We start from the raw sequence: 19,323 nt of genomic DNA on the forward strand, positions 1-19,323 counted from the left end.
GTCATATTTATGATATGCTGCAAATATTAATGCTGACAAGAAAATGCTCGGAAATACGACCGAAGTTTCAAGGATCCTTTTCAATACTGGTTGTGCATGTTCTATAAGACAGGACAAGACAAGACAAAATCTGATTAAATTGATCACAATCAAATATCTTAAAGATGAAACGTCTAGCTCAAATCTTTGTAGTGGTATGTGGCAGGACCATCATCATTATCATCATCATCATCATCATCAACAACAACACAATGATTCTATGCATACTAAAACATTACTAAAAATCGGTTTATTATATACGAAAATCGATTGTCTCGAGTGCATAATCATGTTTAGCTACTACACTATTGTTATGGCAGTTACAACGCAAAACCACTCACGCATAATACCGAGAGGATTGAACTTCCCCGAAAAATACTTTCAGTTAGTTGCCCGTAACATCACTTACGTGATGATATGAATCCTTTAAAAGCCAATCGCACATCATCATTGGCAGGTTGCCCCCCTCGTGATTAGCCCAAACCATTAGTGCAAACGCGAGCTCAAAACACGTGCCCCCCAGCCCAGTTGCGCGCACATTTGCACCGCTTGTAAGAAGATACTTACCCGCCTGTCCGCCGCCAGTTGATGATTTCATAAGCGTACAGCCCACAGACCGGCCCAGCTCTATGACTCGGAATGAATATCTTTCATGGTTTTTAGCTTTCGCTTTCGTTAAAATAAATTAAAACAAATACTAACGGTTGGCGGTTTTACTTTTTTCATATGCTCTTTTCTTTCGTTTAATCGTCTTCGCAGCGTGTGTGTTAACTGTTACAATTTTGTTTGGAATGTGTTTTTTTTCTCTGTTTTCATTGTACCCTAGTTATTATATATTTGTTTATCTCCTAATGTTTTAGTGAACGTTTTTGTTTTTGGTACCCTTTACTAATTTGAGCTAGCTGCAGCACAGCTGGGGCGCTATTAAGCATCACAACAGATTGACTCAGATAACCTAAACAGACACTAATTAAATTAATTTAGTCCGTTCAATACGTAACATCTCCTCGGTTTCTGTACATATGGCATGAATTATTTTTTATTGATTTATTTCCGTGTCTCTCTTATCTAATTTCCAGTAGACCTACTTTAATCGTAATTACTTTGATTTATAGAGGTTTCCTGTATTTGTTTCGATTATTTGGATACATAAATAAACATTTGTCTAGCTTATCAGCTACATAATTCTTCTTTTAGGGATTTAGCTTAAATTTCACAGTTTCTCAGAAGGAAAATATCACTTTTGCTCACTATTACGACAGGGTGCGAACAACGGTACTCCAGATCCCGGGGATGGGGATGCCGTTAACGCACATACTTCAGTTTGGTCCATCCGGTCATTCTGGAGTACACTTCATGGTAGCTGTTGCGGAATCCGTAGAACGCGTAGATGGTTAAACCTGACGGCGAGGGGATGGCCGATTTGCACCGTGGAGTACACGTGAAATGAAAGAGGAGTAAACATTTTAATGGTTTCAAGCTTACAGTATGTATTGCCTTGATGATAACTTCACTCTGGTGTGTTTTATATTTGTAACATCATTATGATGCATATTATCGAAGTGGTTGATTAATCAGTTAGGAAGGGTTAAATGCCATACGACGAATAGTACATGCACGCATTATCGAGAAACGCCCTTAAAATTTTTAGATAGATGAATATAATCAAGCAACTTTTATCTATCTAGAAGCAATCTATTACTAGCGATAGGAAGCTGCAAATCTCTAAACGTCATCGGAAGCTCATCATACCCGCGGCTGCGGCATCGTACAAAGCTGCAAAAGGTGTGTTGGAAGCGATAAATGATGTGCATGTTCAAAGGTGGCAAGGAACAGCGATATTATATGATGGCGATATGCAGAGGCGTTCAATCGGGTGGTGTCGACAATGTGCACTGTGCAGGTTGAGGATCGTTCCAGACTAACATTTGAAAAGGGCGTAACAGCCAAAATGTATTCCTTCTATTTTTATTCTTAGTTTATGCATTGTATCTTGCTCTTTTGTACTGCACTTTTATTTTAGTGATAATGCTCGGATAGACAACATAATCGAAAAGTGTCATCAATTGCAAGGTCATGCGCAAGCTACAACATTTTACGCTATACGGCAAGTGCTGACAGCGTTTGTTTACGAAATCAACAGGGTTGCTAAATCGCCTGGAAAAGTATTCGCTCATCTTTTAATATAGGATCCCTAGTTGGGACAACCAACTCTAAAGCGCATTTTACACCTCCCGTGAACGTGAACGTGAACAAACTGTTTTTCGATAATAACTTCTTGATACATACTCAAATCGTGAGGGAATCATGTTCAAATGAAAGGCAGATGCTGCATTTAGTAGTGAGATGCATAAAAACATGAAAAACATCAATAATATCAGATTTATGAGCATTCCACGGTCATGCCTGTGAAATCATCGTGAAATCGTATCTGCGGTGAACTCATCGCAAGTGTAAACGCGACGGTGAACATGAACGTGGAGCTGTGGTGAATTCAAAAATACAAGGAGAATAGATTGATTTGGATTGGGAGTTCACACCGACCGAGAATGTTTACTGTTCTCGTTGAATCGGTTTCGGTGGGTTCCTGCTTTGTGTGTCGTTGTCGCTCATTTTAATACTCGTATCGGTTTGGTTGGAAGAAAACTAACTATGTAGTTTCTCATAAATGAATTGTGTTTTTTTTATTATTTGGTAATATTATTTTTTCTTTTTGAATATTTATTCCATTACTTCAATCATTCGTATATTCAATCGAAAAATTTATATTTTCATAGATTACTTCATTCATAAAAAAAATAATTCATTCTTTTTCTTCTTCTTTTTCCTCTTCAATGGCTCTAAGATCATACTAATCTTGACCTGCTTCTTTACTCAATATTCCATTAACATTTCCACAGTTATTATATGATGTTTCTATTCTGTACCCGTCCATTGCATGGATATGTGTCTTATGTTGCAAGTACAAAGATACGCTATGGCCAGTGACTCGAGATTGCAGAAAACCCGAAAAAAAAACTTTTAGACCACAACGAAAATCGAGAATACTCCGCCTTTGCTGACAAGGCTAACTATAAACCATTGTATTTATTCATAATTTTATTTTATAATTTATATATGATGTAATAGTTAATTTATATACAAAATAAATACGACTGGAATATTTGTTTTTTTTTTTATAGGTGATTTATTTTTATTAAATTATATTAATTTGTACGGGTCTCCAGTTAGCCTTGCGAGCAAAGGCGTAGGATTCCCAACACAAATTCCAACGAGTTTTCATATTTTTTCTATATTTTATCTTTAGGAAATTTCTCTAAAATTGTGTTCATCTCTTCACTGTGGATTCATAGAGGTGCACTAAATATGGTAATATGAATTTTTCATGTATTCTGTAAAAATAAATAATATTTACAGATAATTGTTGATATTATTGTCCAAAAATGTTGTACAGACATTGATAAATGTTTGTGAAACAATAACTAATGAAGTAAATCATTTCGCAAATGTTTTGTTTTGTGATTTATTGGATAAAATACGATTTTTAAATACTTCTTGATAGAGCCGATGTCGAACATTTCCAAACCATACCCGATCGCACAACTAGACAAGAGTTATCATATTATTTGAGAGTCGATGTGACAATAGATAGGATGAGATCGGAAATATTCTTTTCTCATGCCTTTTCGCCCAAATTCCTCTATGCAATTATATAGCTCAATAATTGTGAGTTAATAGATGATGGAGTATTATTAATTTAATGATAATTTGTCAATTATACTATGAAAATAACAAATACTCGTATATTGCATTGAAAAAATTGATTCGAAGGGTTTTTGAGGTCAACAAGCTCAGAAGCTTATTTTATATTAGAAATAAATTCACAAAAATGCGCTTTGATGATTATTTTACCCCAAAAACACTTTAATTTTCAATTTTTGCCAACAAAATATGTATAGTGCTTTTTGAGGATCCACAATGAAGAGGAAAACACAATTTTAGTACAATATTTTAAAGATAAAAGGACGAAAAATATGAAAAAAAAAAGATTTATGGGACATTGGAGTAAAACGAGCTCAATAACTACATACAGTAGTATCCCGTCTATAAAAAATCACTCACTGAATTTTTTTGTAAATTTATTTTTGAATAAGATCTCATTCTCTTCTGTCGTCCGTGAAAAAAGTTATCCTATTTTGTAAAAAAAAATATATATTTAATGAGCTTTTAGACTTGTATGACCCCAAAGTCCCCTATAATTCAATACATTCAATGAAATATATGATTATTTGTTATTTTCATTATATCATTGGCAAATATCATTTAAATTGATAGTATTTTCAGTTTCGCTGGGAACAAATCGCGTCGATCACTTTTTATCACCTTTAAAATCGTCGCCAATATCTTTAATTTAAATCGTTGTAATGCAAAGCCAAATCATTAAAATAAAACATGCAAAAAAAATTGCTCAACTTCTGGAAATAATCTGATTATTGAAATCAAACAATTTTGTTCGTAGTAGATCTGACAGATCTTATGGCCATGTTTGCTGGCGACAATTTGCTTTGCGACGAATTCAAATTGACGCGGCCGGAAAATTCAAATAAAATGCATTTTGACGCTTATTAAACACCAAAATCCCTGAAATTTTCAACTTTTTCCAGCAAAATATATGTAGTGCCCTTTTGTCGATCCACAGTGAAGAGATAAACACAATTTTAGATCAATGTCCTAAAGATAAAATGACAAAAAATATGTAAACTCGTGATGTATGAGACATTGGGGCAAAACGAGCCCCATAACTACATACAGAAGTGTTCCACGTTCTTGATTCTTAAATTCTTTGGAAAATTCCTTTTTGAATAAGCCTTTAATCTCTTCTGTCAGTTGTCCGTAAAGAAAGTTATTATTTTTTCCTCTTTTGAAAGCGGATTACCTAATGTGCAATGAAGGAAAAAATACCATCATTATTGTTCATTAATTATAATTTGTTCATTTGCTTATTTATTGAGTCACTGATTTACTAGGTTTCAAAATAAATTTATTGATTTATTATTTTTTGTTGTTGATATATTAGATTTTTGAGTGATTAGTTTTCTAATTAGATTTCTTTTTAATTTATTAATTTACTGTTCATAAAAGCATAGATAGCAAATCATCTGAATATTGGACAGTTATGCTTGCAGCGGCAGTTTAGTAATTTATTAATTATTAATTGATTAATTTATCAATTTATTAATTTATTATTTCATTGATTTATAAATTTATAAATTTGTTTATTTATCAATTTGGTTATTTAATAATTTATTAACATACCTTTATAAACTTATTATCAAATATTTTTTTATTATTTTATTTTTGATTATTTTATTATATTTATTTTTTTTATTCAATAATTTATAAATTTTCTAAATCATTTCTGAATTTATTAATCTAAAAAATTATCCATTTATTAGTTTTTCAAATCAATAATTTTGTAATTTAATCGATTGTTCATTTTTTAATTTTAATTTTAACAACCCATTAATTTGAAGTCATTTATTTATTTATTAATTCTTTTGTTTATTCAAAGTCTTAGCTATATTAGTTATAAATGCTTGGCATACTTTTTCTGCTTTGCTAACTACTGAATCATTTGATATGCTTCCGATATGCTTGTGCATCGTCTCTGTCGTTCACGGTGAACAGATTTTCAGAATGCTTTTGCCATTCGAACGTGAACGAGCACCGTGGAATTTTTTACCTGATTTTCCAGAGAAAGCTTCTCTCCTCTCTGATATATACACCATATTCGCCATATATCCACCACAGCAATACAGGGAGAATGAAGAATCTAACAAGATGTGTAGATTGCCTCTCTGTCGTTTTCATCCTGCCTGTCTGTCTGCCCTTGTTTTTTTGGTACACACATGCTCGTATGCTCTTTGCGTTATGACCATCCACGAGGTACAGATATTAATAATAATTATCATTCAGAATGTTTGTGATTAGGTATACCTATATGAGTTTATTCAATGAAATTGTTTATTTAAAACAGTTTATGTGAGTAATTTACATAATTTGGATAATGACTATCAACAAAATCTTAGCACAGCAAAAATTATTGAATACATATTAAGACTTTCAAAAGTAAACACAACAATTAAATACGGTACGGATATACGATACGCGATCAATTGAATTTTATACACGAAAACTTGAGCAAAAATTGAGCAAAAAGTATTAAACAAATGTAAGCCAAAATAGAAAGTCAAAAATGATATCCAGCAAAAGTAAAAAAAAATTAATAACTCCTCATCAAATTAAACTTGTTACTACATGTCAAAATCAATCCTTCAAATGGGATAGAAGTCACTAGATAGAAAATTAGAAGAAATTACTTCTCTTTTCGTAAATTCGTATTTTCTTAACTATAATTGCATAATTGAACATTATTGTATTAATGTGTGGAACAGAATGAATCATGTGAATTACATGCTTCGTGGGAAGTTTTGCCAGAACTCCTTTGATGCGAAAAATCGAAAGATAATATTTGGATTCAGGTCAATTGATCACCGGAACTTGTTAATTCAGCTTTGAACGGTGCAAAATGTATACATTTGGTAGCTCAGTTGAAAATTTGCCATTCAGAAATCATTAAGTATATGTACCTACTGGCTTTTCATAACAAAAATCCCGAACATTTAAACGAAAAGATGATTAAAATTAATCAACTTGATCAATATCGTTCCGTAGATTACCCACTCAAATAATTCATATACATATATGCGACAATATGTTTCATTTTTAATTTTCTTCGTTTACTACTGCACACTTACTTGCTGCCTGCATTCATGGGCAATAATTCAACACTTCCAACTAGACTCGATTGTCCACGACGATGTTCACTGTGAAATTATCGCTCTTTCTCACCTCTTGTTCATGTTCATGTTCACGGGAGGTGTACAGAGGGCTTAAGTGGATCGATCGATTTCGCAATCGCTATCGAATTTTGGATCAAGAAAAATCCAACTCTACAATGGGTTTGTCAGTGGTGTACAACCACAATTGTTCTACGTTGGGTCAATTAAATCCAACTTTGAGGCAGTCGGTATCGCCATCGGAGGCAGAAGGGCCACATCATTGCATTGCATGATAAATTTTGCTAATCTACGAGAGCCTTGAGAAATGATTACCGAAGTAGGGTCCCGACTTGATTTTGACCCCAGCATATGTTGGACCTTGCGATATTTTCTTGATTTCTGAACTTAAGTCAATGCTGCTGTTAATTCCCTCAATGGCTTCAAGTAAACAAGATTGTTCTGCATTTGTTCAGCTAGTTTTCTGTGCCAAAAGAACTATATTTGGATAGTATTTCACTTCAACTAGTATGTTCAAGAAGAAAAGCGTTACAGTGCGTTACACTTCAAAGCATCATCGTCGAAAATTTTACAATGCACACAATAATTTCGTGTCGTAATTGTAAATTTAAAACGTAATTGAATTGAAAGATAATGTGTTGCTTAATAATTATTATTGACCGGAGTAAATTAAAAACTTTGATTAAACTAAATTGAGGGTGTCCAAAATGTATACATTTGGAAGTTCAACTGATGCCCATTTCAAATTTCCATTTCATAAATAAGATTTCCATCTATGAAGTGGTGTGATGTTCGCTTTTGTATCAAACGAGTGATTTGATAAACATGAGCAAATATTGGTGAGCAAAAATAGAAATAATTCGCGATGCACAAATAAAAAAAAACTTTTTGAATATGGGAACTTTAGACTTTTCTTGGCTCTTTGTAACCTGTTCCGGTAGTCTCATAGAATCTGAAATAGCGATCAAAACTAAGACCAAACCGTTCGACTTGTTTATTTGGGATAAAAAAATCTTTGTTTATTCTAGATTACTCAGAATATGCACACCACAGAACTTCGGACTTTATAGTCGGTTTGTTATTAATCTTCTGACTCTGGGGGCTTTGGATTTTTGATTTTCTAAAAAAGTCAAACGAAAAAAATCCCAAATTTGAAACGGAAAGTTGCCATCCAACTATCAACAAGACACCCGAATGGTGATAATGGAAATTTGATAGTAATTTACGTTATAATTGTTGTTTCGAAATGTCCAAAGTAGCCCCCGACTTGTCAAAAGAAGCCCCGAACGACGGTAGCTAATAAAATTATTCTGTTTCTCATACCGGACAGAGTGTATGTAATTAAGAGTGGCGACACTGTCAAAATTGGAACAAAATTCATCTGTCATTCCCATACAAAATCGTGTTCCAAACGAGCAGGAGACCTGTCAAATACGGCACATGTCGCCACTCTTAATTACATACACTCTGATACCGGAATATTTGCTTCTGGCACTCCCTGAGGGCTATTAGCGCCCTTGGCGGGGGCAACCTGGCCAACCGCACGTTACGGCGCTGCCCCAGGGTGTTGAGTTTTGCCAAAAACTGTTGATCTGTATTGATGAAATCGAAAGATTCCGTGCCAATTTGTTCAAAAACAGTTTTTTGTTGTTTTTTCGAAATTGTGTGAAATGGAGATAAGCAATTTCTCAAACAAATGATTCAATTACTTAAGTACCCTAAAATCTCTCTCGATCCTACTATATTTTTCTTCAACCTCGAAGCCTCCTTTCAAGAGGCTCGGAAGCCTCCTTTCAAGAGGCTCGGAAGCCTCCTTTCAAGAGGCTCGGAAGCCTCCTTTCAAGAGGCTCGGAAGCCTCCTTTCAAGAGGCTCGGAAGCTCCCTTTCAAGAGGCTCGGAAGCCTCCTTTCAAGAGGCATGGAAGGCTCCTTTCAAGAGGCTCAGGCCTCCTTTCAAGAGGCTCGGAAGCCTCCTTTCAAGAGGCTCAGGAAGCCTCCTTTCAAGAGGCTCGGAAGCCTCCTTTCAAGAGGCTCAGAAGCCTCCTTTCAAGAGGCTCAGAAGCCTCCTTTCAAGAGGCCTCGGAAGCCTCCTTTCAAGAGGCTCAGAAGCCTCCTTTCAAGAGGCTCAAGCCTCCTTTCAAGAGGCCTCGGAAGCCTCCTTTCAAGAGGCCTGGAAGCCTCCTTTCAAGAGGCTCGGAAGCCTCCTTTCAAGAGGCTCAGGAAGCCTCCTTTCAAGAAGCTCAAAGCCTCCTTTCAAGAGGCCCAGGAAGCCTCCTTCAAAAGGCTCGGAAGTCTCCTTTCAACAGGCCTGGAAGCCTCCTTTAAAGAGGCTGAGAAGCCTCCTTTCAAGAGGCTCAGAAGCCTCCTTTCAAGAGGCTCAGAAGCCTCCTTTCAAGAGGCTCAGAAGCCTCCTTTCAAGAGGCTCAGAAGCCTCCTTTCAAGAGGCTCAGCCTCCTTTCAAGAGGCCTGGAAGCCTCCTTTCAAGAGGCTCAGCCTCCTTTCAAGAGGCTCAGAAGCCTCCTTTCAAGAGGCTCGGAAGCCTCCTTTCAAGAGGCCTGGAAGCCTCCTTTCAAGAGGCTCAGCCTCCTTTCAAGAGGCCTCAGAAGCCTCCTTTCAAAGAGGCTCAGGAAGCCTCCTTTCAAGAGGCTCAGAAGCCTCCTTTCAAGAGGCCTCAAGCCTCCTTTCAAGAGGCTCAGAGCCTCCTTTCAAGAGGCTCAGAAGCCTCCTTTCAAGAGGCCTCAGAGCCTCCTTTCAAGAGGCTCAGGAAGCCTCCTTTCAAGAGGCTCAGAAGCCTCCTTTCAAGAGGCTCTGGAAGCCTCCTTTCAAGAGGCCTGGAAGCCTCCTTTCAAGAGGCTGGAAGCCTCCTTTCAAGAGGCTCAAGCCTCCTTTCAAGAGGCCTGGAAGCCTCCTTTCAAGAGGCTCAGAAGCCTCCTTTCAAGAGGCTCGAAGCCTCCTTTCAAGAGGCCTGAAGCCTCCTTTCAAGAGGCTCGAAGCCTCCTTTCAAGAGGCCTGAAGCCTCCTTTCAAGAGGCTCAGAAGCCTCCTTTCAAGAGGCTCGGACGCCTCCTTTCAAGAGGCTCGGAAGCCTCCCTTCAAGAGGATCGGAAGCCTCCTTTCCAGAGGCTCGACAGCCTCCTGTTTGGCTATACGTCTATACGTCGATACATACTGTATACGATTAACAATATTTTCTTATCCGTACACTTAACACACCTCGTGATTCATGTGGCACACACATTATCTTCTAGTTCCCCTCCGAGTATTGAACGAAGCTCTTTCCGCTAAAAAATCCTGAGAGTTCTCCGGCCAGCCTCTTTCGACGTCCACGTACAATATACATTCTGCAACAATAATCAATTTACGTTGTCCAACGTCTACATTGCGGTACAATTCTTCTGTTTTTTGGTGGAAGAACATTAAACGGAGGATATACCTACTCGAATAATTTCGTGGCCAGAACGGAGAATGGTCAAAGCCAAGACCGCGAGTTGAAGTTGAAAAACTTACAGACATTTATTTTGTTATCGATTATCGTTATTGTACTGTAGGAAACTTTGGTTTTTTAAACTGATTACAAAATTAAATAAAATTCAAAATGTTACATGAGACAAATTATTCTCAGGCAACCGTATGCATTTGAATAAGCCATAGGTGCAACTGTGCAACTATAACGCTATCACAGAACTAATAAGCACTATACTGGCTTAATTATAGCCATAATTAGCCAAAATAGCGAAATATAGTGCTAATGGTACCTAGATTATTGAGCAGTGCATGTTACAACAGGCATATATAAATCTTTAACCAGTAAATATACCAAAGCTGTTATGACTAATCGAGCGAAATGAAATAATTGAGACTACTATTGATGCTAGAGAAATTTGAAACAAATTAGTAACGTCAGTTGGGAGATATTAAACCATCTACTAATCCATAAAATGAAGTGTTTCTATGTTTACTGTTAATATCACATTAAATTAATCAAATTATGTAATAATGATAAAATAGACGATAGTACAGTAAACAATATAATAACAATGTTTAATCTGTAAATGAATATAGTTTGGTTATCATACCTCACTTCGCACTATCCCGTCCTTAGTTGTTGCCCGATCAAAGTCTCCCGCAACCGATGATCATTGCTTGTAGTCTGTTAACATCACCTTCCTGACTTGTTTCCCTCAATATGTACAACCTTACCAGAAAACACCGTCGTCACGCGTCGGGCAGGTACTGTTTCGGTAGCACGGTTTTCTTCAGATTGTTCTTAAACTCGGAAAAGGACATCCGATGTTCGAGCGAGTTCCGTATGCTGCTGGGCCGGGTGTCCGGATTGATCGCCTTCAGCACATCGTCGAATAGCAGCTTTTGCTTTTTCTTGGCAGTATCGAAGGACCTCGCCAGCTCCTGGAAAGCACTCGGCGTGGTAGGGAACACACCGGCGGATTTGGGCTCACCGTTGGCAGTATTGAGAGGAGCTCCCGATAACGGAGTGCTGTGGGGTAGTGTTCTGGCTGCATTCGTCTGGTTTGAGGAAGTTTGTCGGTCTATCATCAGAGGAGGTAGTGTTTTTGGTCGTATTTTGGGAGCGGGGCCTCGAGAAAGTATTTGCTCCAGTTTGGATTTGAACGCTTCGCGGGGATTATCAGAAGACTCAGTGTCGGTGTCGTAGGATGCTTTATCATCGACAGCCGGCGGTGTAGTCTGTGGATTGAGTTTTCGTAGGGTCACTTCACTGTACCCCGAGGGAATTATCGGTGGAGTGAGTATGCTTGGCCGTGTAGAATTGTCCCGCCCGATGGTGTTGTAAAGAATTGGATCGAACTTGGGCGGTTCAGGAACTGGAGTTTGCGCTTTCTCCAATTCACTTTCCGGTTTGACGGCGTTGAATAGTACCACATCAAACTTGGGAGGAGGAGGTACATTATCGGTAGGAGATTTTTCTGGACTATCAGTTCCACTTTCGTTATTTATGTTATTGTCTAAAAGCAGGATGAAATTAGGTTCACTATTACTGCGAGGTAGTTCTATGTTTCCGGCAGTGCTCTCTGAAATAGATTTTCTTTTAACCCGTTTCGATGGCATCTGCTGAGGTTGATGAGTAAGAAGCGTGCTCAATCTACTCATGAATTGTTTTTGCTTCTGACTATCCAGCCGATTATAGTGAACATCTTCTTCATCAGAATCTATGGGACTTTTTGCGTCTTGACCAACTACAAATGCTACGCGAGGGCGTATCGAAGGAGGTTCCTGTTCATGATTTAGAATAGATTGAGTTATCTCCTCATGCTCTTTCTCCTGAATTAGTGCCTCCTGGATGGGCTCCTCCAGAATGGGTTCCTCCTGAATTGGTTCCTCTTTTTCAATAAATGTTTCGGCTGGTCCTTCTTCAATGGGTGGCATGGATATTTCATCTTCGCGATGAATATCGGCAACAACCGATTGTTCTATGAATACAGGGCCAGCTAACGACTCATCGTCCAGTGAAGGATACATGTTATCCATGATTTTTTCCTCATCACTCAAAATATCGTCCAACAGGGCAATCGCTTTACTGGTTTCCTCAATCGAATCTGAGTTTCTTTCATTGATGTCTTCCACAAAATAAGCTTTTCCATTCGGTTCTATTTTCTCTGTCACCAGATCGGATAGTTCAGAAACTGCTATTATCTCATCCATACTGCTCTTTGGTGAAGGTGTTTTTAGCTTGGCCTTCGTTTGGATTACTTCCTCCTCCTTATCAACCTTCTCTTTATCCAATTGCCCCACCGGAATGAGCTGGAGATGCTTTTCATCGCCACTACTGATTGCTGTATTTAGATTTTGCGAATAATACCCATTCGGAGTAATCATGGTAGATCCTTCTCTGTTTTCAAAACCTGCGTTCTCCACACCCTCGGAAACGTGCAGATGTCCGTTTTGGCTCGGCCGGGCACTCGGTATTTGTTTGCTTTCCTTTTCAACAGTCTTTCTACCACAACAAACACACACTAAGTACATCGGTAGACCTGAGTTTTCGGATAGTGACGGAAGATAGTGGGAGCAAGGATTAGTCTACGTTAGGACATGCAGCATGCATAACTACTAAAGGGTCGAGACTTTTTTAGTACGGTTGTTAGTCAAGATCGAGTCTATACTTTAGTTCCCCTTCAACTTACCGATTGCCATCCAGATTCCGAAGCGGATCCACGTGTACACGTCCAGCATCAACATCAGGTAGATGTTGACGAAAATACTGATCGCAGGTAGCAGCGGCACGAAGGGCACCTTGAAAGGGGCTTCAGCCGTTTCCCGCGGTTGAATCGACATCAGAAGCAATATGAGCAGGAGCAAACCGAGCAAGGTACCGGCCAGCGTCAGCGCCCATGGCTCCATATCGTAGAGCGGTTGCTTGGCGTAGTAGATCGTTAGGGAGAGGGCCAATGCGACAAGGCCTGCGGAGGAGTTGATGGTTACTGTCCGTAAGCAACGGTAAGTAATACTCACAGTATAGGGTGACCAGCACTCCAACAACACTAGTGGACACATAGGAAGGTATCCTGACGCAGGATATGTTGAATAGTTGCCGAATGAAAGCGGAGCCCGTCATTCGGGAGCCGGATTTAAGGAGGTTTGAAGATTCGTAAATTTGCTTACTGGTAGATGGGATGGAGGATGTTTGTGGTTCTTCAGAAAATCTGTAGAATGTATTATCGATTATTAGTTCACCATTCATATTTAAACATTTGATTGATATATCATTCATTTGATTCATTTGTATAGCTTGCTCACGTATTGCAAATAGAGTTTAAATTTAGGAATAATATTTATTCAACTCCACAGCCGTTTATTTTTATTTATTTTACAAAAGTAATTACCAACGGTTTTCTTTCGATTAGCATTGATGATACACGAGCATTTCATCAATGATAACCAGCAAAAAAACGGATTAATCCACCTAGCATTGGAAATGCCTTTCTCATGCATTGCAGCATTTTATAAAAACAAACTTGTTTCAAAAATACAATGATTATCCTATTTTGTACTGTGTTTTTCTCTTTATACTGGTCATGATGGTCAATGGAACGGCAAAGGCAGGGGTTTTTTTACAGGGAGTAATGCTAATGCACTGACCCAGCACGCGTAGTATTTGCCAACCTACCACATGGCGGTGTACTAGACTGTGGGAGTCTCACCCACTCCTTGGGCTCCAACCCTAATTCTCCCGGGACAGCTTTCCAGCATTACTTCTGGAGGTTAGGCTGTACTTAATGTACACATTCACATATGCACTTACACCCAGTAGTACTGAGATTTTCATTTTCATTGAGACAGGTCACGCGATATTTACATTTTATTCTCTCCCGTTTTAATGGAAAACATAAGAATAATTCTCGCTGAGATCGGGCCACTATTTGCACGAGGTTCATAAAAATGCCTAAATTTGTATTCTTTCGAAAGCTTTCGGCGAGTATATTAAGGATCCGAGTTAAATTCTTCAGAGAGATGAACCCCTCGTTAGTTATACACGAAATCATTTTAATGGACCCCTCGATTTTTGTCAATTCTTGACTCACCAAAACTGTCATAACTCCAATATTTCTCAACCGATCATAGAGATCAGCATATCGTTGGAAAGAGGAAGAGTGTATCCTCAATTTGTAATAATTAACATAAAAGCAGCCATATTAAATTTGGCCGCCATCTTGGATTTCTTTTTGAAAACTATTTTTCTGCCAGGCTCGCAACCATCGATTTTGAATATTAATACATCGATGGAGCTTAGCTTACACACTTAAAATAAATCGCAGATTTCTGTGAAATTTCATCGAAATCTCAACAGCAGAACTGTTCGGTGAAAATTTTACAGATTTTTTGTTGGTTTTGACAGTTGAACAAAGGAAAATACCGCAGAAAATCGGTGAAATAATTACCGAACAAATCTGCTGTTGAGATTTCGGTGAAATGAAGCAAAATTCACCGAAATCTGTGAAATGATTTAAGTGTGTATATTGTGCATTGTGTCCCAAAATCTCAGGTGTATGTTTTTTCTTTCAAAAGTTATGTACGGTTTACCGAATTATTTTTTGAAGGGCCATCTGACCAACGAACATTATTTCCCGGTGGGAACTATGGCCGTATTCTGACAGGGAAGGGGGGGTTTGCTCCAAGGGCTCCATACACCTGTCACTGGCGAACAAAGCTCGTGTACTCTGCATCGAAGCTTAGAACCGGTGTTAGGGCGCAATCGTTAATGCGAACATTTTTATATTCGGTTAGTTACTGCAAATAAATTCTTTTTCGAGTCCCTATAATCAAGGGGGCCCTCCTTAGCCGTGCGGTAAGAAGAAATAATCAAGTAGGTATCTCAAGCATACCACACACTTAACTCATTTTACAGTATTCGGTAAATTTTACCGAAATCTCAACAGCAGAACTGTTCGGTGAGTGATGAACTTTGTTAATCTTAAAAATCACTCAAATAAAGAATAAAAAAAAAACTGTTCGGTAATTTTTTTTACAGATTTTTTTGTAATTTTTTCCATTGCTCAACTGTCAAAATCACCGAAAATCAGTAAAATTATTTACCGAACAGTTCTGCTGTTGAGATTTCGGTAAAATTTTACCGAATTCGGCGATTTATTTTGAGTGTGCACATCGTTATATTGTTGCATGATTGAGTGTTAAATTTTGATAAAATATCGAGAACAAAAGTGTGCATAAAAATTGCCTCGCCATAACAAAAAGGTGGTAGAGCATTAACACTGTTGTTTACATTTTAGAACCAAATCCAGATGTCGCACATGTCGGGGTAGCGATTCAGTGCTCCGCCTTCTCCCTCTGGTATGCTCCTCTCCGTAGGTGCAAACCCAAGCAACCAAAAGTTCGGATAAGAGGGGATGTTTTGGTCAGCTCGCATGTAAAGTAATTTTTTGTATGGTGAGAGCGCAAAAGTTAAATTTGAAGTTCCGTTTAAACACTAGAAGTACCGAGCCAAGATTTGTAACGTAAAGTACCAAGGTCGCAAAAAAACGTGGAACGGCAACTTTAAGGTCACTCCTGGCAGAATCCAAGTTTCAAAGTGCTCGCGTTTTCGGGGGCACACCACTCGATACGGAAGCAACGCACAACTGTCATTTTTTATTTTTCACGCATGCTGCGACGCAGCAAAGCTGAATCAACAAAAATGATAGTTGTCCGCCGCCTCCGTAACGATTGGTGTGCCTCCGAAAACGCGAGCACTTTGAAACTTGGATTCTGTCAGGAGTGACCTTAAGCACCGAACATTTTTTTTTCGGCAAACAATTTCTTTTAAAAAAATTGTCTCTTGGGGGGGGAGTATGTCCAACCAACACCCCCCCCCCTGGCACGCCACTGGTGGAAACTATAATTCCGAAAAATTCAATCCAGGATCCTTCCAAAACAAAACTTAACGCGTTTCTAAAAGTATGGCGATTTTAGATGTTAGGGAGGCGACGGTTTGAATATTGGGAATTTCCGCGTGATATACGTTATGGATGAAAATGTGTGAAGATTTCGGGCGAACACTTCTGTTCGTTCGAATCGCGCCGGACTAAGACAAGGTGATGGACTTTCGTGCCTGTAGTTCAACATTGCGCTAGAAGGTGTCATGCGGAAAGCCGGGTGAAACAGCCGGGGTACGATTTTCAACAGATCCAGCCAATTTATTTGTTTCGCGGATGACATGGACATTGTCGTCCGAACATTTGCAAAGGTGGCAGAACTGTACACCCGCCTGAAACGAGAAGCAACAAAAGTTGGACTGGTGGTGAATGTGTCAAAGGCAAAGTAAATGCTTGTGGGCGGAACCAAGCGCGACAGGGCCCGCCTGGGAGCAGTGTTACGATAGTCGGGGATACCTTCGAGGTGATCGAGGAATCCGTCTACCTCGGATCCTTGCTAACGGCTGATAACAATGTTAGTCGTGAAATACGAAGGCGCATCATCTGTGGAAGTCGGGCCTACTACGGGCTCCAGAAGAAACTGCGGTCATAAAAGATTCGCCACCGCTCCAAATGTGTCATGTACAAGACGCTAATAAGACCGGTTGTCCTCAACGGACATGAAACATGGACAGTGCTCGAGGAGGACTTGCAAGCACTCGGAGTATTCGAGAGACGGGTGCTTAGGACCATCTTTGGCGGTGTGCAAGAAGACGGTGTATGGCGGCGAAGAATAAACCACGAGCTCGCCCTCTACGGCGACCCAGTATCCAGAAGGTAGCTAAAGCCAGAAGGGTACGATGGGTAGGACATGTTGCAAGAATGCCGGACAACAATCCTGCAAAGATGGTGTTCGCTTCCGATCCGGCAGGTACGAGACGGCGTGGAGCGCAGCGAGCGAGATGGGCAGACCAGGTGCACCAGGACCAGGACCTCGAATCGTGTATTGTGGCGTCAAATTGTTGATTCAGTGTTATCTGTTTAGATGTAGACTAAATAAATGAATGGACGTTATGGATTCATCTTAATTTAGCAGAACAGAACAATGTTTGAATGAGTACAATATGATAACAAACAACGGACAAAAAAGTGAATAAAATCTTTTTTTTTTTTCCAATTTCGTTTATTTGGTAGGCTCAGGCGTGTATAACACTTTACGGAGCCATTGTTCTTTGTGATATATACAATCAATATCATTTTATTATACGGTTAGTAAGAGGGGGTAGAAGCCAGCGTACTCGTGGTGACTCGAGGTTAGTTTACAATGTTTAAGGATGGACGGGGCTTAGGATTTGGGATCAGGAAATTTCAGCTTCTCATCCGGGCATTTGGCGTCAGTGACGATGTGGCGTGTCGTCGTGCTCGAGGAATGGTTCGACTGGGAGCATCTTCCGGATGGCAAGAGCTATGGAGCTCTATGGAACAAAAAGGCAGAGACGGAACAAAAAAACTTTAAAGAAAGAAAAAAAAAACAAAATGTTAGATTTTGATGTCAGAAGCACAAAGAAAACTATAAATGGCCTGCATATAGACAACATCACGATCTCCCAAAACACCGCGAACTTCCCTGAAGGGTTGTTTACCTCGGGCCACAAGGGTATCCAATAATTGCTCTCTGGAGGCGTCATTTTCCGAGCAGGACCAAACTACGTGATCGATGTCATCATAATCGGCTCCGCACCTACATAAGTTGCTATCGACAAGGTTTATTCTGTACAGATGTGCGTTTAGTGAATAGTGATTGGACATAAGCCTCGACATCGTGCGAATGAAGCCTCGACTTAAGTCCTCACCTCTGAACCACGCTCGCCCAGAAACTTTTGGAACTATGGAAATAGCCACCGTCCAAGTTCGTTGTGTGTCCAATTTCTTTGCCAACTTTGAAGAGTACTCTGACGGACTAATGGGAAAAACTCGTTGCTCGAGTATTGTCTATCATAAACTTCACCTTCCTGTGTGCCCACCTTTGCCAGCGAGTCTGCCTTCTCATTGCCGTAGATTGAGCAGTGAGATGGGACCCAAACAAAGGTAATCTTGAATGATCCTTCGACCAAAACACGCATCTGCTCTCTTATGTTTGTAAGAAAGTAAGATGCGTGCTTAACAGGTTTCATCGACCGGAGTGCCTCGATAGAACTAAGACTATCCGAGAAGATGAAATAATGGTCTACGGGCTGATTGGAAATTATCCCCAAAGCGAAGTTAATTGCTGCCAGCTCAGCAACATAAACCGAACACGGTTCCTGAAGTTTTCGGAAGGTGGTTGAAGTTACATTGAAAACACCGAAGCCAGTGGATCCGTTAATGCGAGAACCATCAGTGAAATATCTGTTGTTGCAATTGATGTGTTCATATTTTTCTGAAAAAGGAGGGAATAGAAATATTTCGAAGATGATCTGGTATTCCTTGAATAGCATGTTTCATGGACAGATCGTATTCAATTGAGGAACTGTCGTTGGTGAAGTGAACTCGAGGTGGATTATAACACGGAAGACAAAGATCTGAAGAAATGTAGTTGAGATAGACTTCTAAGGAATCTTGAACGACAAGTTAGTTCAAGCATATTATCGAAGTTATCTAGAACAAGTGTGTTACTTGTTCCACATTTGACGAGTATTCTAAGTGAGAGCTCCCAGTAACGGTGCTTTAAAGGAGTGACTCCAGCAAGCACCTCCAGGCTCATGTTATGCGTTGAATGCATGCAGCCAAGGGCAATACGCAAACAACGATACTGAATTCGTTCCAATTTGATCAGGTGGCAATCAGCTGCTGAGAGGAAGCAGAAAGAGCCATACTCTAAAACAGAGAGAATAGTCGTTCTATAGAGTTTGATGAGGTCTTCCGGTGAGCACCCCACCAGGTTCCGGAGATAGAACGTAGAAAATGGATCCTTTTCCGGCATTTTTGTATCAAATACTCAAAATGGAGTTTCCAAGTACATTTAGAATCAAACACGACCCCAAGATATTTAGAAGATAAAGAT

General features: G+C 39.3%; 1 protein-coding gene across 2 annotated transcripts in view; it reads right to left on the reverse strand.

The window, feature by feature from the left end:
- Window positions 1–737: 737 nt before the first annotated feature.
- The window catches only part of LOC134225271 (cationic amino acid transporter 2), a 115,838-nt gene continuing 97,252 nt past the window's right edge, over window positions 738–19,323 (reverse strand). Inside the window, exons 5-8 of one of the 2 annotated variants that reach the window (XM_062705212.1) lie at window positions 13,384–13,574; window positions 13,056–13,331; window positions 10,974–12,905; window positions 738–1,439 (exon numbers count right to left, since the gene is read on the reverse strand). In XM_062705212.1, coding sequence (XP_062561196.1) covers window positions 11,113–12,905; window positions 13,056–13,331; window positions 13,384–13,574 — 2,260 coding nt within the window. In that variant the 3' untranslated portion in view covers window positions 738–1,439; window positions 10,974–11,112. The remainder of the gene's footprint in view (window positions 1,440–10,973; window positions 12,906–13,055; window positions 13,332–13,383; window positions 13,575–19,323) is intronic. The other variant, XM_062705213.1, reaches the window with a different exon arrangement.

Source organism: Armigeres subalbatus, chromosome 3 (assembly GCF_024139115.2).
Source record: "Armigeres subalbatus isolate Guangzhou_Male chromosome 3, GZ_Asu_2, whole genome shotgun sequence".
NCBI classification, from domain to species: Eukaryota; Metazoa; Arthropoda; class Insecta; order Diptera; family Culicidae; genus Armigeres; species Armigeres subalbatus.